General features: G+C 42.1%; 1 protein-coding gene across 2 annotated transcripts in view; it reads right to left on the bottom strand.

The window, feature by feature from the left end:
- VPS13D (vacuolar protein sorting 13 homolog D) overlaps positions 1 to 25,319 on the bottom strand; it is a 285,687-nt gene that overhangs the window by 114,214 nt on the left and 146,154 nt on the right. For both annotated transcript variants that reach the window (XM_025382385.1, XM_025382394.1), the window contains 6 exons: positions 22,285 to 22,393; positions 17,544 to 17,707; positions 16,539 to 16,647; positions 13,073 to 13,252; positions 10,872 to 10,985; positions 9,911 to 10,060 (listed from right to left, as the gene is read on the bottom strand). In XM_025382385.1, the coding sequence (XP_025238170.1) occupies positions 9,911 to 10,060; positions 10,872 to 10,985; positions 13,073 to 13,252; positions 16,539 to 16,647; positions 17,544 to 17,707; positions 22,285 to 22,393 (826 nt within the window). The remainder of the gene's footprint in view (positions 1 to 9,910; positions 10,061 to 10,871; positions 10,986 to 13,072; positions 13,253 to 16,538; positions 16,648 to 17,543; positions 17,708 to 22,284; positions 22,394 to 25,319) is intronic.

The following is a 25,319-nucleotide window of genomic DNA, read 5'->3' as shown; positions in this document are numbered from 1 at the left end:
TATTTTTAAAAATTCCTTCTTGCTGCACTGTAACCACAGTAAAATACAAACCTGCTTATTTTCTGATTTGCAGCATACATCACATAAAGAGGTATTATAGGAAAAAAACAACTTTTTGGCCAGGTGTGGTGGTTCACGCCTGTAATCCCATCACTCTGGAAGGCCAAGGTGGGCAGATCACCTGAGGTCAGGAGTTTGAGACCAGCCTGGCCAACGTGGCGAAACTCCGTCTCTACTAAAAACTACAAAAATTGCTGGGTGTGGTGGTGGGCACCTGTAATCCCATCTATTCAGGAGGCTGAAGCTGGAGGATCACTTGAACCCAGGAGGCGGAGGTTGCAGTAAGCCAAGATCGCACCACTCCACTCCAGCCTGGGCGACAGAGTGAGACTCCGTCTCAAAATAAATAAATAAATAAATAACCAAATAAACAACTTTTTAAGCTAAAGAATAAAGTTAGTAAAACTAATGAACAGCAAATGGTTCCTTGAATCATCTCTGTAAGGTCAAAAAAAAAAGGAGGACAAAGAAAAATAGCTGCAAGATATTAACCTTTTATCTGTGCACAAATACATAGGATACAATTAGCCCGAATTCTTTGTTATTCGTGACATATAATAAAAGAAAAATTTCTTCTGAGAAGAGGCTCTGGCCTCGACAGTCTGGATGGAACTGCATGACACGTTAAGGGAGAGAAGGAGCCCCAGTCATGGGAGACACATTGCACATTCCCAGTCAGAATGCAGTTTGTCCATTTGGGAAAAAGAACCACAGTCTGGGGCTTTGGGTTCTTCTTTCGGAATGTCTACCAGGAACTAGTTTCCTGAACACATTTAAACTTTGATGCAGGTTATAAAGGAAAAGCGTTCCAAGTATGATGTCACAAAGAGATAGAAGTTGTTTTGACAGCACAGTAACAGTACTCTGCCAAAAATTGTAAAAGTCAACTTTTTCAGAACTCCGAAAGTTAATAAAAAACTTGCGACAATCTAAGGAGCATTTATTCAAGAAAATAAGCTGAAACTCAGTAAGAACAGCGAGCTGTGTGGCATTTTAATTTGTCCTAGTCTCTTTACTCCCACCCAGCTCCACAGTAGCCTTGAAAACCAACGGCCCTACAGTCACACTGAAAACAAAGCAGTCCTAGCAGACACTCCAGGAGCCAGAAGGAATATGCAGCTTCCCCAGGAGTCCCATCCCCAGACTTGTCAGTATTTGGCTTGTCTGGCATCTCTCTCATTCCTGATATTAATAATCTGTGTCTTCTCTTTTTCTCCTCATCAGACTGGTTAGAGGCTTATTCGTTGTATAGATCTTTAAGAATAACATATATCTCCTATTAGTTCTATCCCTCTAGAGAAGCCTGACTAATACAGATTTTGGTACCAGGAGTGGTTCTAGAGAAAGAGAATATTAAGGATGGAGTTCTTTCATTGGCTTTTGGGTTTCTGGAGTTGGCTGCTTAATATGATTAGACCCAAAAATGCTAAGGACTCTACTTCTAATAGTATGGAGAACACTGATAGTCCTTGGCATGAACTGTTTGGAGAATTATGCAAAATAAATGCATTTGACACTCCTGATTCACTGCTCGAGAAAGGCAAGGAGTTTAGTGACTCTATACATAATACTTTTGACCATATGTAGAAAACCAAGTAATATAATGAAGCTGGTTGGTTGCTCCTAAGTTCAGTGGACAAAGTGATGAAAGAAAATGATAAACTCAGGGATTCTGTCTCCCAGCTTCAGAAGCAGCTACTGAGCCTCAAATCTCCTAAGATTGCCCTGAGTAAGAGTCTTATATCCTGCAGAGAAAGAGCTGAAATTGTGGAAAAACAGACACAAGCTCTTATCATGCAAGTGACTGACCTGCAACGAAAGATGCACGCACTGCCTCACCAGGTGTCTACTGTTAAAAGTGAGGGCACTGATTGGATAAGAATGGGACCCTGTAACTTGGAATGGGGATGTGTGGGAGGACCTTGATGAAGCTCAGGGAAACTGAGTTTATAAACTCTGACGAGCCTTTTTTGCCAGAAGGAAGAGCTTCCTCATCCCCAGCAGTGGCAACATCCCCTCCTCGACCCACGCTGTCATCAGCTTTCCACCTTTGTCTGAGGAGATAAATCCTATGCTGCCTGAGGCAACAGTGATGACCTGACAGCTGTCAAGCAAAATAATGTTGATTCTCCTCAGGAGCCACCCCCAACACCCTTGTTTGCTTCTAGACCTATAACTAAACTGAAGTCCTGGAGGGCCCCTAGAGGTGAGGTTGAGAGTGTGACTCATGAGGTGTGCTATGCTCGAAAAGAACTGTTTGAGTTCTCTAATTTATATAGACAGAAAGCTGGAGAACAGGTAAGGGAATGGATATTAAGGGTATGGGATAACAGTGGAAGGAACACAGGGTTGGATCAGGCTGAATTTATTGATCTGGGCCCACTAAGTAGGCACTCTGCTTTTAATCTTACAGCTTGGAGAGGTAAAAAAAGGTTCTAATAGTTTATTTACTTGGTTAGTTGAAATATGGATTAAAAGATGGCCCACTGTGAGTGAGCTGGAAATGCGTGATCTCCTTTGGTTTAACGTAGAGGAAGGGATCCAAAGGCTTAGGGAGACTGGGATGGTGGAATGGATTAGCCACTTTAGACCTACTCATCCCAGCTGGGAGGGTCCAGAAGATATACCCTTGACCAATGCCTTGCAAAACAGATTTGTAAGGGCAGTACCTGCATCTTTGAAGAGACCTGTAACTGCTTTTCCTTGTATGTCAGATCTAACGGTGGGAAGAGCAATCATTAACTACAAAAGTTAAATACAACGGGAATAACTGGATCCCGAGGTGGCAGGTTGCTATGTGGCAGCCCTCAATCGTCAAAGGCAAGGTGGGCATAGCTACCATAATGCACAGCAGAGGCAAAGTGGCAATCAGAATAGTCTGACTCATGTAGAGCTCTGGCACTGGCTAATTAATCATGGTGTTCCTAGAAGTGAAACTGACAGGAGGCCTGCTGCATTCCTACCTAATTTATACAAGCAGAAAACTTCTAGGCTGAATGGACAAAAGACTAGTTTGAATTATAAAAACAGAGAATCATGACCCCTCAGTCAATTTCTAGACTTGAGCCAGTTTACAGACCCAGAACCCCTTGAATGAAGGGGAGGCCGGATTCCCTTGAGGAAGGACCCCACTACATTGCTGACAATTTATGCGATGAATCTTTCTCCCATCCTTCCCCAAGGAGACCACTGGCCTTTTACCAGGGTAACTGTGCATTGGGGAAAGGGAAAGGATCAGACATTTCGGGGACTACAGGACACTGGCTGTGAGCTGACATTGATTTCAGGGGACCCAAAACATCATTGTGGTCCTCCAGTTAAAGGAGGGGCTTATGGAGCTCAAGTAATTAATGGCGTTTTAGCTCAGGTCTGACTTACAGTGGGTCCAGTGGGTCCCCAGACTCATCCTGTGGTCATGTCCCTACTGCCAGAAAGCATAATTGGCACAGACATACTCAACAGCTGGCAGAACCCCCACATTGGCTCCCTGACTGGTAGGGTGAGGGCTATTATGGTGGAAAAGGCCAAATGGAAGCTCTTAGAGCTGCCTCTACCTAGAAAAATAAACGAAAAACAGTATCATATCCCTGGAGGGATTGTGGAGATTAGTGCCACTATCAAGGACTTGAAAGATGCAGGGGTGGTGATTCCCACCACATCCTTGTTCAACTCTTCCATTTGGCCTGTGCAGAAGACAGACGGATCTTGGAGAATGACAGTGGATTATCGTAAGCTTAACCAAATGGTGACTCCAATTGCAGCTGCTGTACCAGATGTGGGGTTTCACTGCTTGAGCAAATTAACACACCTCCTGGTACCTGGTATGCAGCCATTGACTTGGCAAATGCCTTTTTCTCCATTCCTGTCCACAAGGCCTACCAGAAGCAACCTGCCTTCAGCTGGCAAGGCCAGCAATATCCCTTTACTGTCCTACCGCAGGGGTATATCAACTCTCCGGCTTTGTGTCATAATCTTATTTGGAGAGACCTTGATAGCCTTTTGCTTCCACAAAATATCACACTGGTCCATTACATTGAAGACATTATGCAGACTGGATCCACTGAGCAAGTAGTAGCAAACACACTGGACTTATTGGTGAGACACTTGTGTGCCAGAGGATGGGAAATATATCCGACTAAAATTCAGGGACCTTCTACCTCAGCAAAATTTCTAGGGATCCAGTGGTGTGTGGCCTGCCAAGACATACCTTCTAAGTTAAAGGAGTTGCTGCGTTTGGCCCCTCCTACAACCAAGAAAGAGGTACAATGCCTAGTGGGCCTATTTGGATTTTAGAGGCAACACATTCCTCATTTGGGTGTATTACTCCGGCCCATTTATTAAGTGACCCGAAAGGCTGCCAGTTTTGAGTGGAGTCCAGAACGGGAGAAGACGCTGCAACAGGACCAGGCTTCTGTGCAAGCTGCTCTGCCATCTGGGCCATATGACCCAGCAGATCCAATGGTGCTTGAGGTGTCAGTGGCAGATAGGGATGCTGTTTGGAGCTCTGGCAGGCCTCCATAGGTAAATCACAGCAAAGGCCTCTAGGATTTTGGAGGAAGGCCCTGCCACCTTCTGCAGATAACTACTCTCCTTCTGAGAGACGGCTCTTGGCCTGTTACTGGGCTTTGATGGAAAATGAACACTTGACTATGGGTCATCAAGTCACCATGCGACCTGAACTGCCTATCATGAACTGGGTGCTTTCTGACCCACCCGTCTAGCCATAAAGTGGGTTGCGCAGTGCAGCATTCCATCATCAAATGGAAGTGGTATATATGTGACTGGACTCGAGCAGGTCCTAAAGGCACAAGTAAGTTACATGAGGAAGTGGCTCAAATGCCGATGGTCTCCACTCCTGCCACCCTGCCTTCTCTCCCCCAGCCTGCACCAATGGCCTCATGGGGAGTTCCCTATTACCAGTTGACAGAGGAAGAGAAGACTAGGGTCTGGTTCACAGATGGTTCTGCATGATATGCAGGCACCATGTGAAAATGGACAGCTGTAGCACTAAAGCCCCTTTCTAGGACACCCCTGGAGGACAGCAGTGAAGGGAAATCTTCCCAGTGAGCAGAACTTCGAGCAATGCACCTTGTTACACACTTTGCATGGAAGGAGAAATGGCCAGATGTGTGATTATATACTGATTCATGGGCTGTAGCCAATGGTTTGGCTGGATGGATCGTCAGGGACTTAGAAGAAGCATGATTAGAAAACTAGTGACAAACAAATTTGGGGAAGAGGTATGTGGATGGACCTCTCTGAGTGGTCAAAAACTGAAGATATTTGTATCCCATGTGAGTGCTCACCAGTGGGTGACTTCAGCAGAGGAGGATTTTAACAACCAAGTGGACAGGATGACCTGTTCTGTGGACACCACTTGGCCTCTTTCCCCAGTCACTCCTGCCATCACCCAATGGGACCATGAACAAAGTAGCCATGGTGGCAGGGATGGAGGTTATGCATGGGCTCAGCAACATGGACTTCCACTCACCAAGGCTGACCTGTCTACGGCCAGTGCTGAATGCCCAATTTGCCAGCAGTCGAGACCAACACGGTGCCCTCGATATGGCACCATTCTTCTGGGTAATCAGCCAGCTACCTGGTGGCAGGTTGATTATATTGTACCTCTCCCATCATGGAAAGGGCAGAGTTTGTCCTCACTGGAATAGACGCCTACTCCAGATACAGGTTTGCCTATCCTGCATGCGATGCTTCTGCTAAGACTACCATCTGTGGACTCACGGAATGCCTTATCCACCATCATGGTATTCCATACAGCATTGCCTCTGACCAAGGCACTCACTTTTTGGCTAAAGAAGTGTGGCAGTGGGCTCATGCTCATGGAATTCACTGGTCTTACCATGTTCCTCATCATCCTGAAGCAGCTGGATTGACAGAATGGTGAGATGGCCTTTTGAAATCACAATTACAACACCAACTAGATGACAACAGCTGGGGCAAAGCTCTCCAGAAAGCTATGTATGCTCTGAATCAGCATCCAATATATGGTACTGTTTCTCCCATGGCCAGGATTCACAGGTCCAGGAATCAAGGGCTGGAAGTGGAAGCGGCACTATTCACCATCACCCCTAATAATCCACTAGCAAAATTTTTGCTTCCTGTTCCTGCAACATTACATTCTGCTGGCCTAGAAGTCTCAGTTCCAGAGGGAGGAACACTGCCACCAGGAGACACAATAACGATTCCATTAAACTGGAAGTTAAGAGTGCTACCTGGACACTCTGGGTTTCTCCTAACTTTAAGTCAAGAGGCTAAGAAGGGAGTTACAGTGTTGGCTGGGGTGACTGACCCGGACTATCAAGATGAAATCAGTCTACTACTCCACAGTGGAGGTAAGGAAGGTTATTCATGGAATATAGGAGATCCATTAGGGCATCTCTTAGTATTACCATGCCCTGTGATTAAGGCAATGGGAAACTACAAAGCCCAATCCAGGCAGGACTACGAATAGTCCAGACCCCTCAGGAATGAAGGTTTGGGTCACTCCACCAGGAAAAAAACCCCACAAAACCATGACCTGCTGTAGTGCTTGCTGAAGGTAAAGGGAAGACAGAATGGGTAGTAGAAGAAGGTAGTCATCAATACCAGCTATGACCACATGTCCAGCTGCAGAAACAAGGACTGCAATTGTCAAGAGTATTTCCTCCTTCTTTTGTTAAAAACATGTTTGTGCATGTATACACCTGTACTAAAAAAAAATCTTCATTTTATTTCCTTTCTCCTTCATCATACGACATAAGATTTATTGACTTCATATCAGCATTCAAGCATCGTTAACTTTATGTAATAGTATTTGGGTTGGGGATTGGGGTGTTTCCAGCTGTATGAAGGACAGTTGCATTATGTTAGGTGTCATTATGACCTTATTATTGTCTTTATTTGAAGATTATGTATGATCTCAGCAGCTGACAAGGGGTGGACTTGTGATGGTTAATACTGAGTGTCAACTTGATTGGACTGAAGGATACAAACTATTGATCCTGGGTGGGTCTGTGAGGGTGTTGCCAAAAAAGATTAACATTTGAGTCAGTGGGTTGGCAAAGGCAGATCCACCCTTAAACTGGTAGGTGCAATCTAATCAGCTGCCAGCAAATATAAAGCAGGCAGAAACACGTGAGATGGGCCTAGCCTCCCAGCCTACATCATTCTCCCATGCTGGATGCTTTCTGCCCTCGAACAACAGACTGCAAGTTCTTCAGCTTTGGGACTCGGACTGGCTCTCCTTGCTCCTCACCTTGCAGACAGCCTATTGTGGGAACTTGTGATCGTGTACGTTAACACTTAACAAACATATATATATATATCTCCTTTTAGTTCTGTCCCTCAAAGACTACACCGACTACACCGGTAATATTCTTTGCTTTGAAATCTATTCCGTCTGATGTTAATCTAGTCATTCCCACTTCCTATGATAAGTGTCAACATGGTATATCTTTTTCCATCTTCTCTCCTTTTAACCTATTTGTGTCTTTATCCTTAATGTGTGTTTCTTGTAGACAACATATAATTGGTTCATGCTTTTTTATACAATTTGATAATCTCTGCCTTTTGATTATGGTGTTTACAACATTTAAATTTAGTTAATTGATACCATTAGGTTTGAGTCTACCATCTTGCATTTTATTTTTTATTTGTCCCATCTATTCCGTTCCCTGCTTTCTGTTTTCTGCCTTCTCTTGGATTATTTATTATTATTATTATTTTTCCTGAGACGCAGTCTCCATCTGTCACCTACGCTGGAGTGCAGTGGCACAAATCTTGGCTCAATGCAACCTCCACCTCCTAGGTTCAAGCAATTCTCCTGCCTCAGCCTCCCGAGTAACTGGGATTACAAGTGCATGCCGCCACATCTGGCTAATTTTGTATTTTTGGTAGAGATGGGGTTTCACCATGTTGGCCAGGCTGGTCCCAAACTCCTGCCCTCAAGTGATCCACCCGCCTCAGCTTCCCAAAGTGCTGCGATTACAGGCATAGCCACCTCGCCTGGCCTAATTTCATTTTATCTCCTTTGTTGAATTATTAGTTATAACTCTTTGTTATTTTGGTGGTTGCTTTAAGAGTTTTGTGCTGTTTATCTTTATAAGTCTACATTCAAGTGATATCATACCACATCATGTATAAGATTACAGTAACAGACTTCCATTTCTCCCCTTCAGCCTTTATGCTATTGTTAAGAATCTCACTCTTACTTTAAATGAGAAGAAAATAATCTTATATATTTACCCAGATAGTTATCATTTCTGGTATTCATTACTTCGTGTAGAACAGACTTTCACCTGATACTATTTTTTTTCCTTCTGCCTGATGATGTTCTTCTACATTTTTTGTAGCATGGGTCTGCTGATACCTTTCAGTACTTTAAAGATGTTACTCATTGTCTTCCCACTCCCACTGTTCCCAACAAGAAATCTGTTGTCATTCTTATCTGTATTCCTTTGCACATAACACGTCTTTTTTTCTTGTTCCTTTGCTTTAACACTGGTTTTGAGTAATTTGATTATGAGGTGCCTTGGTATAGTTTCTTTCACAGTTGTGTGCTATATTCCATCCAGTGTAGTTTTCATTACATTTTAATCTCTACAAGCTTTAGTTTATGTCTTCCATATCGCTACTTACCTTTTGAACAGAGAGAAGACAGTTATATTAACATTTTTAATGTCCTGCAAAAATTCTAACATCTGTGCCAGTTGTGGATCAGTTTTGACCAATTAGTCTCCTCATTATATAGAAAGTTTTCCTAGTCCTTTGCACACCCGGTAATTTTTGATAGGATATCAGATATTGTGAATTTTACCTAGTTGGGTGCTACATTGTTGTATTCCAGTAAATCTTCTTGAGCTTTATTCAAGGATATGGTCACTTTACTTGGGAAGAGGTTGATTCTTTCAGATCTTCCTTTCATGATTTCTTAGGCAGGTCTAGAGCAGTGCTGAGTTTAGGGCTAATCATGAAGGCAAGGCCTTCCTGAGACTCTTACCAGTGTCTCATAAATTCTTAGTTTTTCCAGTCCAGTTGGTGGGCACAAGCACTATTCCTAGCCCTGTGTGGGCAGCAGGCACTGTTCCCTCTGATCCTTTCAAATGGGTAGTTTCCTCACATACATCACTGACTAATACTCTGCTAAATACTCAAGAGGGACCCTCTATAGATCTTCAGAGTTTTTCGGTGCAGCTCTCTATGCCCAAGTGTACCATCCTATAACTATAGATACCTTGGTCTCTCTAGACTCTCAGCTCTGTTTTTTCAACTTCTCCACTGTGCTGGGTACTTGCTTGGTCTCCCCTCCCTGGAAACTTTCTCAAATTGGTAAGAAAGGGCAATCACGGGGCTCAGCTCTTTTGTTTCCCACCTCTCAGAGCACTATCCTTCACTGTCTGATGTCCAGTGTCTCAATACTGTTATCTTCTTATTTATGTGGATTCTTGGGCTGTTTCAGGTGGGAGGGTAAATTTAGTTCCTGTTACTCCATCTTGACTGAAAGCAAAGACCAGTTCTTCAGTTTGTTCTCCCTATGACGGACCTCAATTCCTCCAAATGATGGTTAGATGACTTCCTGTCAGTTTTTCTATTGGCAAGATGGTGAACCATGGGTCACCTTCCTCCATGCCACCTTGACCAAGTTACCTCTAATATATGCGGAATTCTGCTGTATGTAGAAAAATTAATGAGATGAATGTAGGTAGAAACAACTATTTCATAGAATGATTTTTTGAAGGCCACAAGATATTTCCTCCAAAACATTAAAGTTCTTAGAACATCAAACATTAGATCTGGTTGGGTGGTCAGCATGAAAACAAGGTGACTAACAGCTCTGGAACTTCCCCCTTACCTGGACATCCTGTATGCTGAGTTCAAGCATGTGGCTAGTTGCCAGCTGTGTATAGTGCACACTGATTCCTGTAAGACTTGCAAAGACCAGTTCTTCTGGGACTTTATTAATTAAGGACAACCCAATTCCACCTTCTAACCTCACAAGCACCTGAAAGGAAACCAAAATACGGCACCTTGATTGTTTAAAACACAGCTCTTAGTATCCAGGAGAGTATAAGAAAATAAAGCATTTTACATTCGTCTACTCCCTTCCTCTCAGCAGATAAAAACTACTTAGGGGAGTTCTATTATTTACCTGGATGGCTCAAATGCCATCATCTCACTGGAAGCCTTGCTTTCTAGGCATACCCTTTACTCCAATGAGAACTCCAGAGTATATGATGATACCCCTATCAAAGGACCAATGACATTCTGCATTTCATTATAGAAATCTAACTATTTGGGAATCTTTCACCTTATTTGGCATGAAAGCTCCTAATTTGTTATCCACTACACTTCCATAACATCCAACACAGCGTTTTACACAGAGGCATTTGATTTTTTCAAAAATCACTGAATAAACATCAAATAAATATACTTTTTCATGTTCATCTCATCTTCCTTTTCAAACCTGTTACTCTCCAATCCCAAACATAGAAAACAAAAGGAAGATGTCAGAGATGGCCAAAGCAAAAAACAAAAAATTGTTTGTCTTAAATCTCACTGAAATTCAAACAGTTTAGCTTCCTTTATTGTAATAATAGTTTAGCAATGCTTGTTACATTCTGATTCCACATAAACTTTGTTGTCATTTACATAACACATTCACACATTCACTGATAAACAGTACACACTGTGAAGCATAACTCATATTTAGAATCATACAGGATAGAAAGAAAATGGAAGGTCTAAACTACCACCAAGCAAAATTCTAAAAAACTGATGATCAAAGAAATAAATTTACAATATTTAGACCTTACTTCCAATTCCTGCTCTGTATCTGGATTCTTTAATTTCTGCAGCTCTTGTTCGGTGACAGGAAGTTCATCCACTTCATATGAATGGTTGCTTTTCCGTTGGCAGAAATCTGTTATCTGAAGTCAAATAAAACACAACATGAAGATGATTCACTCTTCCTTATTGAAACTATTCTAACCCAGGACAATTGTGTGGGTCAAAAGTCATTATATAATCAAGATTCATATGGAAGTGAATGGTTTCCAAAGGCAAGATCTGTGTAATAAAGAAGCAAACTTGGTTTTAAGTCTGCATGGCAAACTCAAGCTATACATCTTGACAGCCTCACGTAGTGGGGTTAGATATCTGCAGATGATCCCAAATTACAACTCACGTCAAAATATGCAAACTTCAGGATCACTGCATTCATTTTTGCCTTAAGATTGCTTTATAAAGCGGTGTTGTGAGTGGGCACAGTGGCGCACACCTGTAGTCCAAGCTACTTGCAAGGCTAAGGTGGGAAGATCGCTTGATCCCAGAAGTTCAAGACCAGCCTGGGCAACATAGCAAGACCCTATCTCCACAAAAAATGAAAAGTAATTAGCTAAGCATGGTGGCATGCACTTGTAGTTCCAGCTACTTGGGAGGCTGAGGTGGGAGGATCACCTGAGCCCAGGAGTTCAAGGCTTTAGTGAGCTATGATTTTGCCAGTGCCCTCCAGCCTAGGCAAAAGAGAGTGACACAGCTAAATAAATAAATAAATAAAAAGTGGTATTGTGAATTGTGATGCACCATCTCAGAGAGCTCATTGTTATATTTCAACATCTTTTTTTTCCTTTGTTCTGATTACGCTATGACCTGATAAACCCTTATCCCCATCACAGATCTCTCCCCTGGGTTTCAGAGCCGTAGTTACAATGACTCATGGACATCTTCACATAGATATCATACAGTCACCTTAACAAGTTCAAAACCTAACTCCTCCCTTCCTTTGCAAGTCTGCTCCATGTTCATCCCTTAGCGATCTGGATTATCATCCTGTGAGTTGCCCAAATCAGAACCTTGGAGGCCATTACTGACTCTTTCGTCTCCCTCATTCCCACATTCAGTCATGAAATCTGCCCGACTCTACTCCTAAGTAAGCTCTCATTTCTATTCATTTCTCTCCAGCCTCCTCATGTCGACCCCTGCCACTTCTTCCAGTTCAGGCCACCATAACCTTTCATCGACGTTACTGCAAGAGCCTCCTACCTGGACTTTCTCTATCTCCAGTCTTGCCCCACTCTGGTTCTCTACCTTGCAGCCAGAGGAAGTGATCTAAAACGATTTTCTAATCATGCCATTCCCTGACTCCTTGTTGCCTTAGAAAAACCACAAATTCTTTAGTATGTATCTCTGACCTTTTCTGATCTGACCCCTGCTTCTATCTCCAGGCTTCTTTCTTACCACATTCTGTGTGCCACTTGGGCTGAGGATCACTCTGCTACCTGTGGGCCTTCACTAGTCAACTTCCCAAACAGTATGTCATTTACTTCCTATGTTTATTGGTCAGTGATCGCCCATCCCCACTAGAATGTAAGCTCCAAGAAGGCAGGGAGTTTTGTCCATTCACTGGTAAATAGTTCAGTACCTAGACCTATGCTGGCTCAAGTAGCTGCTCAATAAATACCTGTTGATGAACACACTCATTACTGAAGGCACAGCCCCTCCACCTGTACCTTTCTATTTGGCTAATTCCTTTCAGTTAACCTCTAGGTCTCAGCTTAAGTATTACTTCTCTTAAGAAGCTCCGCACCCTCCAAATCTGGGAATACAAATCCTTTCCATACACCCTCCATTCCTACTCTCATTACCACAACATTTTAATTATATGATTAAGGATTGTTGTTATCTTCTTGTTGTTAGTTATTAAGATATTGTGTTACTAATGATTAACGACACTATTAATATGCACTGTTGTTAACATTATCTTGTTTAAATCTTATGGTTTTTTAGATTACCACACATTTCATTGATACTTTGCTTATACTTTCTACTTATTTTTTTCTTGTACTTTAGTTCTTACAACAACTTTGTGAGGTAGATCCTATCCCCATTTTACAGATGAAGAGACCATATCCTCATATCTAGCATAAACAAGTTCAATATGTATTTGTTAAATGAGTAACCATTGGGGGTGGGGGAAGTACAGAGTTTCGCATCCACTCTTATGACAAATTATCACCTGGAGTGCTCTAGTTGGTCCATCTGGGATGACTCTGATGGATAACATTCCAGAACCAGGTCTCATTTTTTGATTAATAAATTGTTGTTCAGGTGGAACTGGCCCCAAAAGCTCCATGGAAGTGTCAGGACCAAGAACAACTTCAGCTCCATCAAACAAACCAGAAAGTCCTCCTTTGGCCTAAAAGACAGTGGAGTAGAGACATGTGAGAAAAGACAGAGGCACTGACTTTGACAATTTAACACATCATTTCAAACAAGTTCCTAAATTTACATTCTCCTCTGGAGGGTCATGATCAATGTGCAACAAAGACTTTACTATTTGTTCAGCTTTGCAGATGATGAAAAACAGTAGGATTACTTGAGTAAGATTAAAAGTTATGCTCATAAATTTGGGTAATTATGAATAAGAGATAATTTCATGCATAGTAGATCAGTTTAATTCTGCCTTTTACTGATACTAACTTCTTGTCATTAAAATAAACTTCTAAGGCCGGGCACGGTGGCTCAAGCCTGTAATCCCAGCACTTTGGGAGGCCGAGACGGGCGGATCACGAGGTCAGGAGATCGAGACCATCCTGGTTAACACGGTGAAACCCCGTCTCTACTAAAAAATACAAAAAACTAGCCGGCCGGGGTGGCAGACGCCTGTAGTCCCAGCTACTCGGGAGGCGGAGGCAGGAGAATGGCCTGAACCCGGGAGGCGGAGCTTGCAGTGAGCTGAGATCCGGCCACTGCACTCCAGCCTGGGTGACAGCGCGAGACTCCGTCTCAAAAAAAAAAAATAAAAAAAAATAAAAAATAAATAAATAAATAAACTTCTAAAAAAGTAGTCAAACTAGCTGTTTCTTTGAGTATTCCTACTAGGATTTGCTTAAAAATCTGAAATATTCTGAAAATAGAAAATAATTATTATAATCATTCAGCTTTCCAGTAAGAGGAAAATTCTCAAGTTGAAAACCTCCCCAAACAGGCCTGTGGCTGGACAACCAAACCAAATACTCAAAAGACGGTGTTTCTTCTAGAATGGAATACAGAGTTGAGAATGTCACCTGATACCCAGTTATTCAGGCTGTTAAAAGAAAAACTTCAAGCCAGGAGAGGTGACTCAGCCTGTAATCCCAGCACTTTGGGAGGCTGAGGCGGGTGGATCGCCTGAGGTCAGGAGTTTGAGACCAGCATGGTCAACGTGGTGAAACCCTATCTCTACTAAAAATACAAAAATTAGCCAGGCATAATCCCAGCTACTCAGGAGGCTGAGGCAGGGGAATCGCTTGAACCCAGGAGGTGGAGGTTGCAGTGAGCCAAGATTGTGCCACTGCACTCCAGCCTGGGCAACAGAGCAAGAGTCCATCAAGAAAGGGAGGGAAGCGGGAAGGCAAGTGGGGAGGGAAGGAGGGAAGGGGGGAGGGAAGGAGGGAAGCGGGGAGGGAAGGAGGGAGGGAGGGAGGGAAGGAAGGAAGGAAGGAAGGAAGGAAGGAAGGAAGGAAGGAAGGAAGGGAAGGAAGGAAGGAAAACTTCAGCCAAATTAAATTTAAAGGAGTTTAATTGAGCAATGAACAATTTGCAAATCAGGCAGCCTCCAGAATCACAGCAGATTCAGAGAGACTCCAGGGATGCCTCGTGGTCAGAACAAATTTATAGACAAAGAAAGGGAAGTGATGTACAGAAATTGGAAGTAAATAGCTGGATTGGTTACAGGTTGGCGTTTGCCTTATTTGAGCACAGTCTGAACACTCAGCTGTCTATGACTAGTGGAAGTATCGCTGCTGTGACTGGCCAAGGCTCAGCTATTGTTACAGGCACATACTCCAAAGTTAGGATTTCAATCTTGCCTGCCGATTACGCTAGGTTACAGTTCGTCCACAGGGATTCAATTATAGAAGTACGGAGTCCTTCTCAGGCCATATTTAGTTTGCTTTAACAAGGCCTTTGGAGGAAAACACCTTCTCGCTACATGCCCCAAGTAAATCGAGTCTACAGGATGATGGCTGTGGGAAAGCAAATACAAGGCTAGAGAAGACAATGGCAAAGTGTGTCTAAATCCCCTTTGTTAACTTTTAAATACTGACTCATGAAAAGCAAACTTTGAGCAGGGTTTATAGTACAGGTTTCAACACAAAGAAAGCTTTTTATAGCTATTATAAGTTTAGAAAGAAAGAACATATACAACCTAATAAGAGCAGTGTCAGAAAATGTTTTAATGTCTTCAATGAACTTTATTCAGCGTAATAAGATTGAAACAAGCTTACTTCCCTAACCAAAACACATTCTGCTCTGCTGAATACTGTTATTATACAGTCACTAACAAGCAGGGAAATGATGAAATCGATTCACAAAACAACAAACACCAAAAAGAGATTTTAAGGAAGAAAATGCTCCAAGAGCACTGGAATTACATGGGCTTTAGAAACAAACTAGAAGTGAAGTCAGGGTCAGACATGAAACCCACCAATTATAACAAGCCCTCTTTGCCTCTAGAAGTTTGAATTGTATTGCTAATTGAAAATCACAAATCCATTCCAGATGTGTGCTACATATAAGTAAGCAGCTTGTCTTTGATGAAAAAAGCTCAGGGCGATAGAGATAAAGAAAATAAATCTCACCAAAAGCAGTCAGAGGCTCCTTACAGTTTTTGCAAACTGCCCTGGAGTACAATCTTAAGTACTCAGAGCTCTCTATCAAGGGTCTGATAGTCTCCTGTTTCCCTTTTGCATAAAATCCCAGACTGGACAGAACTGCACACACAATTGCAGGTGCTATTCTACTGTATGCCCAAACCTCCTAGACACCTTCCTACTTCTCAGACCCCTGTTCTCATTCCCAGCCCGAGGCCAGAAGGGGCAGAAAATCCAAACCCTTGGTAATTTGCCAAACACATATTTGCTTAGAAAGTAGCTGGGAGTTTGTCATGAGGTAGACTGGCTGAGGAGACGACAGAGGAAACTGTCCAGTAATCTTCATTCTGACATTTGCTACAGCAAATCAATGCTTATTTAGGCCAAAATGAACAGAATGAGCAAGTAGATGCCTGACGAATGCTCACCAGGCCATAGAACCCTTTACAGAGGACTTGCAGCTATGCCATTAACTTCACAGGTCTAAATCTAATTCATCTAACTTAGTGCTGGACTTTTAGTTACACTTTTTTTCTTTTTAAAATTACATAGGTAATATATGTCATCAAAGAAAAAGTCCAGGTAAGCCATGAAAAAAATATCTTATCATCCAGGGCAATCACTCTTAACACATGTATTGCATACCATCTCCAAGAACTTTTCCCATGTAAACATATACAAATGCACAACAAAACTCTGACTTCCTTTTAACTAAAATGGAATAGAGTAAGTATTGCTCTGTAACTCGTTTTCCCGTTGAACAAGTCATCATGTATAACTCAGTAGAGACTTTGTTTCAAAGAAGGCTCAACCACTGCTTGCTGCGATTGGGGATCAAAAACGACTGACCTGGACGACCAATCCATGTAACCCACAGGTCAGTTTTCCCTCTCGGAAACTCCACGTCTGAGTTGTGCTTCGCCTGCGGTCAGGCTTTCTCAGCATCAGCGGCTCGTATCTGGAAAACGGAATGTACAATGAACCATGAACCCTCTGAGTCACCTGTTTCACGCCTCAAGGGAACATGAGGATGACGGTTTTGCTCTTCTTCCTTCTAATACCCTCCACCCTTAAAAATCGAATGGGTAGTTAGCTTGAATCCTAGGGTAGTTAGGTATCTCTTGATAAGAAAAGAGGAATAAAGCAAAATGGAAAAACATGAAGAGCGGACACAAAGTAAGACATTGAAGATTTCATAACGCACAATAATATAGCTTCTCGCCTTCTCAAAATGGCAACTTATCATGCAGTATGGAAGGAACAACTGCTAAATATATGCAAAATCTTTCCAACAGTCTTTTTTCTATTGTAGTTCTAAACTATTTTCTGTTTTAACTTGTAAGTCAACTAAAGTTTTTCTGGAAATAAGGTATTAACTGAAAACACACTGATTTTTATGGAGAAACTAAGGCACAGGCAAATAAAGTAACTTACTCAAACTTAAAGAGCTAATTTGAATCCAAGGATTTATTCATAAAAATACATCTGATTATTCTCTTAATTAATTTCTGCTTTTGAAGGATTTAACAAAGTTATTAGAAAGATGTAAAAAAGAAACTACTTCCTCAGAATAAGGATGGACTGGAATTTGGGTGGAAGAAATACTCACTTTTCACATTATACCCATTTTATTGGTTGAAGTTTCTTAACATCTGCATGGGTATTGTCATCATAGCTTAAAAAAATTAAAGGGAAAGCCCAATACTTCTATTTGGGAATATGACAGGCTTTTGTCATTAAAAAAATATATACATTTTTACTTCATTTATAGAACTCTTGGTTTTTGGTGTAGATTTCCTCCAAGTCTGAATTTGAAAGCAAAGAGCTTGAATCAAAAGTTGCCTAGAAAATTACCTGTTGTCAGTCACTGCAGCGAGACCAGCAATATCTAAGATGGCCGACCCCTCGGTGGAGCGGGCGGCTGAGGGTTTATTGGGATTGTGAGGAACCGAGGAGCCCTCATGGGCCAGCATTCCTGTTCCTGTCATCCTCCATAGCTGAGAACGCTTTCCTGGTTCCTGTTAAGTAAGGAGAAGCAAAAAGAGAAAGAGCCATTATATGCGGCCACAGCTAGCTCCTCACTTCAAGAGCTTCCTCTAGGGCTAAATAAGTTCTCATATAGGAAGTTTACTTAGACATTTGCCACATTATATAAATGCTTAATTCAAACTTTCATGGTTATCTATCCTTTGTTGTTCTTAGGGTAAAATATGCTAACCTCTTGAACCAAACAACCAAAATTACAAATAATGTGCATTTTAACAAATGTATTCTTTTCATAACCGAATTTTTTCCCTTTTTTAGAAATTAGAAACAAATGGCAGGGCAGCCTCCTACACTAGCTATACTGCCATGATCACTGCCATTCCAGATGGTGACCATCCGGTGCCCTTACCTTAAAGAAGACTGCAATTACATAAAGAATATACTATATACTCAATATCTGACTGTCAATCAGAATTTACCAGAGGCCTTCCTCCCCGTCCCCAATGTTGATAAGGAAAATGTACTATATTGATGATGTCCAATTTTCATGAGCTGATTGTATGTAAGTGTTAAGTTGGTTGCATTCAAAGGTTATGCTAATTGATGGCTAGTAATTCTCTCTCTTTTTTTTTTTTTTTTTGAGATGGAGTTTCACTCCTCTTCTCCAGGCTGGAGTGAAATGGTGCCATCTCAGCTCACTACAACTTCTCCTCCTGGGTTCAAGTGAATTCTCCTGCCTCAGGCTCCCGAGTAGCTGGGATTACAGGTGTGCACCATCACCTCTGACTAATTTTTGTATTTTTAGTAGAGATGGCGTTTCACCATGTTGGCCAGGCTGGTCTCAAATGCCTGACCTCAGGTGATCTGCCCGCCTCGGCCTCCCAAAGTGTTGGGATTACAGGCATGAGCTACCGTGCCTGGCCAGATTGCTAGCAATTCTAAATATATTTTCTCTTTAGAAATATTTTGTAAACAGCAGTTGGGCTTCCAGGTCAATCATGAAAGTCTATATAATGCATTATATACTAGAAGTCATAATACTTATTAAGAACTTACTATGTGCTAGACATTGGTTCACAAGACTTACATAAAATAACTCATTTAGGCCGGGTGTGGTGGCTCACACCTGTAATCCAAGCACTTTGGGAGGCCAAGGCGGGTGCAGCACCTGAGGTCCAGAGTTCAAGACGAGCCTGGCCAACATGGTGAAACCCCGTCTCTACTAAAAATACAAAAATTAGCTGGGCATGGTGGCGCACGCCTGTAATCCCAGCTACTCAGGAAACTGAAGCAGGAGAATTGCTTGAACCCTGGAGGCAGAGGTTGCAGTGAGCCAAGATTGCACCATTGCACTCCAGCCTGGGTGACAAGAGTGAAACTCTGTCTCAAAAAAAAAAGAAAAAGAAAAAGAAAAAAACTCATTTAATGCTACAAACAATCCAGTGACATACGTACTATAACTATCCCTCCTCACAGATGAGGAAGTTAAGCCTCGGTGAGATGAAGTAACTTCCCCACGGTGACATAACTAGTTAGATGGTAGGTCCAACATCTGAATCTCTGCAGCCTGATTCCAGAGTCAGCATGCTTAACTGCTCTATGCTGCCTCTCTAAGACAATCTGTGTCGTTCCTTTTCAGTCACACCTATACTCCAGCTAGACCTGCCAGGATCACATATACTCCCACCAGGCAGGAACTCCTCCAGAGCAACAGACACATCAGGGTACCACAAACTCATTTACATGCTACCCCTGGCCGGACAGATAGCTTTTCATCACATTCTACAAGGTAAAAACTAACAAAGTAGCATGAACACTGGAGTCAAAATGCTAGGATTTGAGATCCAGCTACACAATTTACAAGCTGAATGACCCTGAACAAGTTACTTAATCTCTTAGAGCCTCTGTTTCCTGATCTGTCAAAGACAGAAACTGTCTCATGGTTTTTGTGATAAGTGTAATAAATGTAATGTGCTTATTAGTACATGCCTGGCACAGGGTAGAGCCTCAATAAATGTTTGTTGTGTTATTATCATTACATCTCTTTATAGAGCACTTTATGTACATTATCTTAGCTAATCCTTCCAGCAAACCTGGGAGGTCAGTAGAAAAACGAAACTGAGAGAAACGGGAAATACTGGATACTATATATCTTTAAGTGGCAAAGCCACAACTCAAACCTAAAAACACATCATGCTGTCTTTGCTATGTGCTACTGCCTCCTCTGACTGCCAAAAGAGATGAAGCTGAGCTGCGCTTCCCATCTCCAATCCCACAGGCTTGCTTCTGTGTTCACAGGAAGAGAAAACACCTCTCCACAGCACCGGAAACAACAGGAAAAGCAGCCCGGTTATCCTGCAGATGCTACAGATTGGGAATCAACACACAGATACCCAGGTGAGATCGAGTTTCCATACTGGGATTCCTCTACTGCCTGCCCATTTGTGCAGGCTCATCATAATTTGGAAACTACCAAAATTTCCACTTGAAAATCTGAGATGCACCATCCTCCTTCCAGTTCCCTTCCTCCTTTCCCTAATAATTTAGTCCTACAATCTTTAGATGGGGCTGTGGAAGGCAGAACTCCATGGGGCTTGTGTGTGTGTTGGGGATGGGGGTTGTGGCGGCCCAGTGTGGAACTGTTGAAGCACACGTGGAACAAGGAAGGCATCCACCTAGGTGATGGGGCAACCCAGAGCAGGGGTTGAAGCCAAGGTGGGAGGCTGGGGAGGGGTTTAATGGGAGCATCAGAGAAGGAGGTGAGGAGGGCATTCCTGCAAAGGGCAGGGTGGGAATCGGGCAGGGCTGCCCAGTACACGGATATCAGAGCCCAAGGGAAGAAACCAGGGTGTTCATATAGGACATGGGACAACTGTGGTGACGGAGGATGTTACATTCCGGGGAACGGATCAAATCATTAAATATATTCTCAGTGCTGGACAAGGGAAGTACAAATACGGAAAGGGAGAAAATTAGAATGAACTTTGTCATACTGGACTAGAATTGGAAATATTGCTGTGAACTGCTACTTTTTGGTATACAGACATAGAAATAAATATATACAGTATATAAATATGTACATAAAACACACATATATTTGTGCATACATAGATTAAAAAACCCTAGGTCTTCTGAGACAGCCTGGGAACCACAACACCACCACAACAACAAGTGCACCTAATTCATGAATCTCAAGTTTCTAAATTCCATTCTCTGATGGGAGGGATGAGGGCTCCCTGGAGAAATGGCAAATTCCAGGAATAGTGCAGGGAAAAATACAAGATGGACTCAGGATAACTTGCTGTGTCAGAAAGTAAGGAAGTGAGGACACATGTTGAAAGGACACAGAAGGTTAAAGGAGCTCCCACTGGCCAAAGGTAAGAAAAACTAAGCATCAAAATAAATACCGGCCGGGCAAGGTGGCTCACGCCTGTAATGTCAGCACTTTCAGAGGCCAAGGCAGGTGGATTACCTGAGGTCAGGAGTTCAAGACCAGCCTGGTCAACATGGCAAAACCCCATCTCTACTAAAATTACAAAAATTAGCCAGGTGTGGTGGTGGGTGCCTGTAATTCCAGCTACTCAGGAGGCTGAGGCAGGAGAACTGCTTGAACCCAGGAGGCAGAGGTTACAGTGAGCTGAGATCGTGCCATTGCATTCCAGCCTGGGCAACCAGAGCAAGACTCCTTCTCGAAAATAAATAAATAAGTACATACATACATACATACACACATACCCACACACACACACATACTGACACAGTAACAGATAAAACACTGAATAAAACAGCAGCCCATACTGACACATACACACACACATACATAAATAGAAAATATGACAAATAGGAGGTTTACATAGTCTCAAAGTCCCACGCCACAAAATCTTGACTGATTATAAAAAGAAAAAGAGTAGCCTCACTGCTCAGTGGAAAAGGCTATCACATACCTTCTTCATCAATTGCAATAAGTTAAAATCACCAGTAAGAGGACAAATCAACATCACAGCCCCACTTTGGTAAAATCCCTGCCAATCTTCTGGAAATTTGAGATTGTTTCCAAATAAAAAGTAAAAAAACAAAAACAAACCAAACCAAAACCTAAAATGTCAAACTTTCTACACTTGGTTTCCAACTGAAAAGGAGAGGTCCATTTCTTAATGCCAATTCATACACTTTTACCTAATTTTAAATGTCAACGTAACTCTTTTATTATCTACTCTCCTATTTACTAGCTGTCATCCTCATCAAGTGAAATAACTGAAAATGTTCTATAAGTTATAAAATGTTACATAAAATGTTACAATTATTGCTACTTAATTTTAGAAATTTGTTCTTGTCTGCTTAACAGTCGCCAAGCCCTTGGTGATTCCACATATATTTATTATTCACATTCTGCTGATCACACCTGGTGATCACATTCCACTCCAGAAGTCATCTTACTCCTGAGCTGGTACTCATCACTCTAACACTGACCTGGAAATGCCAAGAGGCCTGGGTTCCACACAAGTCCCTGTGGCCTCATCATGAAATAAGGACTCTGAACTGGGTGATCCTGAGTCCTGTCCAATGCTAAAAACCTTGCATTCTAAACTCGGATGGTAAGCTCTCTTACCTTCTTTTTTAAAATGACTCTTTGTGTCTTGGGTGAGACATCCAACACGAGCTCTGCACAGGTAATTGCCTTGTTGGAAGCCACAGGCCTGCCTGTTCCCTCCTGCAAGCTAGAATTTAAAAAATATATATAACATATAAATATAGATACAGATATACACACACACTCACACATGTATTCAAGTATTAATAAGCAAACGCCCAAAACTTTTATTAAAGAAGAAAATTTTTTAAAGCATAGAAGAAAAAGTCTGATACAAGAACACAAAGATCAGGGTTGCATTTTTTTTCCCTACACAGTTCCAAGATTCATCTCTCAGAAGACACACTGACAATTTTCTTTTCTTAATAATTTTAGTAACTTAAAATTCAGATGTAAAAGTATAACCATATATCTTTAGAGGCCAAAAAAAAAAAAGGCAAAAAATTCGGCCAGGCACAGTGGCTCCTGCCTGTAATCCCAGCACTTTGGGAGGCCAAGGCAGGTGGATCTCCTTGAGGCCAGGAGTTCAAGACCAGCCTGACCAACATGGCAAAAGATGAGTACCAGCTCAGGCAAAACAGATCACCATCTCCATTAAAAATACAAAAATTAGCCAGGCATGGTGGCAGGCCCCTGTAATCCCAGTTACTCAGGAGGCAGAGGTATAAGAATTGCTTGAACCCGGGAGGCAGAGGTTGCAGTGAGCTGAGACTGCGCCACTACACTCCAGTCTGGGAGACAGAATCAGACTTTGCCCCAACCACACACCCCCGCCTCCAAAACAAACAAACAAACAAACAAACAAAAAAAACGCCAAGCCAGACAATTCAAGGGACCAAAAATTAGCTTTATTCTGCCAGGCAGATGATCAGCATCATTGCATTACCAAGTCTTGGCAAGAAATCAGAGGTCCCTTTAGGATGAAAAGAAAACAAAACATTCATAATCAACTCCCTCCAATTCAATCGTGTTACATTTCTCTGACGCTAAAGAATCCTAAGCTTTATGGAATGTTCCAGCCTGGCTACACTTAAGGATGTTTGGAAATTTTATTTAGATTATTCTCCTCTTTCTATTAACCCCTATTAGCAAAAAAAAAAAAAAAAAAAAAGGGTAATGAATTCAGCATTAAAAACTAGTCTTCATGACACCAAAAGCACAAGTAATCTTTGTTTCCCCCAAAGCAGATAAATTATATGTGATCAAAATGAGAAACTTCAATCTAAAAGTAAAAAGACAACTCACAAAAATAATGGGAGAAAAAAATTGCAAATCATACATCTGATAAGAGACTGATAGATGTGAAGAACTGACAATTCAACAATAAAAAGGCAAAAATTTCGGCCAGGCACAGTGGCTCCTGCCTATAATCTCAGCACTTTGGGAGGCCAAGGCAGGTGGCTCTCTCAAGGCCAGGAGTTCGAGACCAGCCTGACCAACATGGCAAAATCCTGTCTCTATTAAAAATACAAAAATTAGCCAAGCATGGTGGCAGGCCCCTGTAATCCCAGTTACTCAGGAGGCAGAGCTATAAGAATTGCTTGAACCCGGGAGGCAGAGGTTGCAATGAGCTGAAACTGCACCACTACACTCCCAGTTACTCAGGAGGCAGAGGTATGAACATTCCATAAAGCTTAGAATTCTTTAGCGTCACTCTAATTCCATTTGAAATATGGAAAGTATTTGAATACACTTTCTCCAAAGAATATACACAAATGACTAATAAGCACATGAAAAGACACATAACATCATTAGTTATTAAGGATGCAAATCAAAAGCCACAATGAGATGCCACTTCAAACCCAGTAGGATGGATATCATTCAAAACAAAACAAAACAAAACCAGGCCTGGCACAGTGACTCACACCTGGAATCCTAGCACTTTGGGAGGCTGTGGCAGGTGGATAGCTTGTGCCCAGGAGTTTGAGACCAGCCTGGGCAAAATAGTGAGGCCCTGTCTCTACCAAAAAAAAAATGTTTTTTTTCAATTAGCTGGACATGGTGGTGCATACCTGTAGTCCCAGCTATGAGACAGGCTGAAGCAGGAGGACCGTTTGATCCCAGGACGTCGAGGATGCAGCAGGCCAAGACTGTGCCACTGCACTCCAGCCTGGGTGACAGAGACCTTGTCACAAAAATAAAAATAAAAACAAAAACAAAAACCAACACATGTTGGTGAGGATGTGGAGAAACTGGAACCTCTGTACATTGTTAGTAGGAATGTACAATGGTTTAGCCACTGTGGAAAACAGTATGGCGGTTCCTCAAAAAGTTAAACATAGAATTATAATAGAATCCAGCAATTCCACTCTTCTGTATAAAGCAAAAGAATTGAAAACAAGTACTCAAACAAATATATGTACCGGCATATTCACAATAACACTGTTTACAATAGCCAAAATGCAGAAACAACCAAATGTCCATCAACGAATAACTGGATAAACAAAATGTAGTATACACATAAAATAGCATAGTATTCAGCCACAAAAAGTACTGAGTACTTTTCATAAAAAGAACGGGCCGGGCGCGGTGGCTCATGCCTGTAATCCCAGTACTTTGGGAGGCCGAGGCGGGTGCATCACGAGATCAAGTGTTTGAGACCAGTCTGACCAACATGGTGAAATTCCACCTCTCCTAAAAATACACAAAATTAGCCAGGCATGTGGTGGCACGCACCTGTAATCCCAGCTACTCAGGAGGCTGAGGCAGGATAATCACTTGAACCCGGGAGGCGGAGGTTACAGTAAGTGGAGATCACACCACTGCACTCCAGCCTGGGCAACAAGAGTGAAACTCAGTCTCAAAAAAAAAAAAAGAACGAAGCATTGCCACATGCTACAATGTGTATAAACCTCAGAAACATTATGTTAAGTGAAAGAAACCAGACAAAATAGGTCCCTCCTATGAATCCATTTCTGTGAATGTCCAGATTAGGTCAACCCACAGACACCGAAAGCAGATGGGTGGTTTCCTGAGGCTGGAGACAGGGAGGAATGGGGAGTGACTGCTCAATAGATTTTGGGTTCTTTTTGGGGTGATAAAAATGTTCTGAA

This window comes from Theropithecus gelada, chromosome 1 (genome assembly GCF_003255815.1).
Source record: "Theropithecus gelada isolate Dixy chromosome 1, Tgel_1.0, whole genome shotgun sequence".
Taxonomy (NCBI): Eukaryota; Metazoa; Chordata; class Mammalia; order Primates; family Cercopithecidae; genus Theropithecus; species Theropithecus gelada.
The sequence above is the reverse complement of the archived record's forward strand: the minus strand, read 5'-3'. Positions and strand labels throughout refer to the sequence as shown.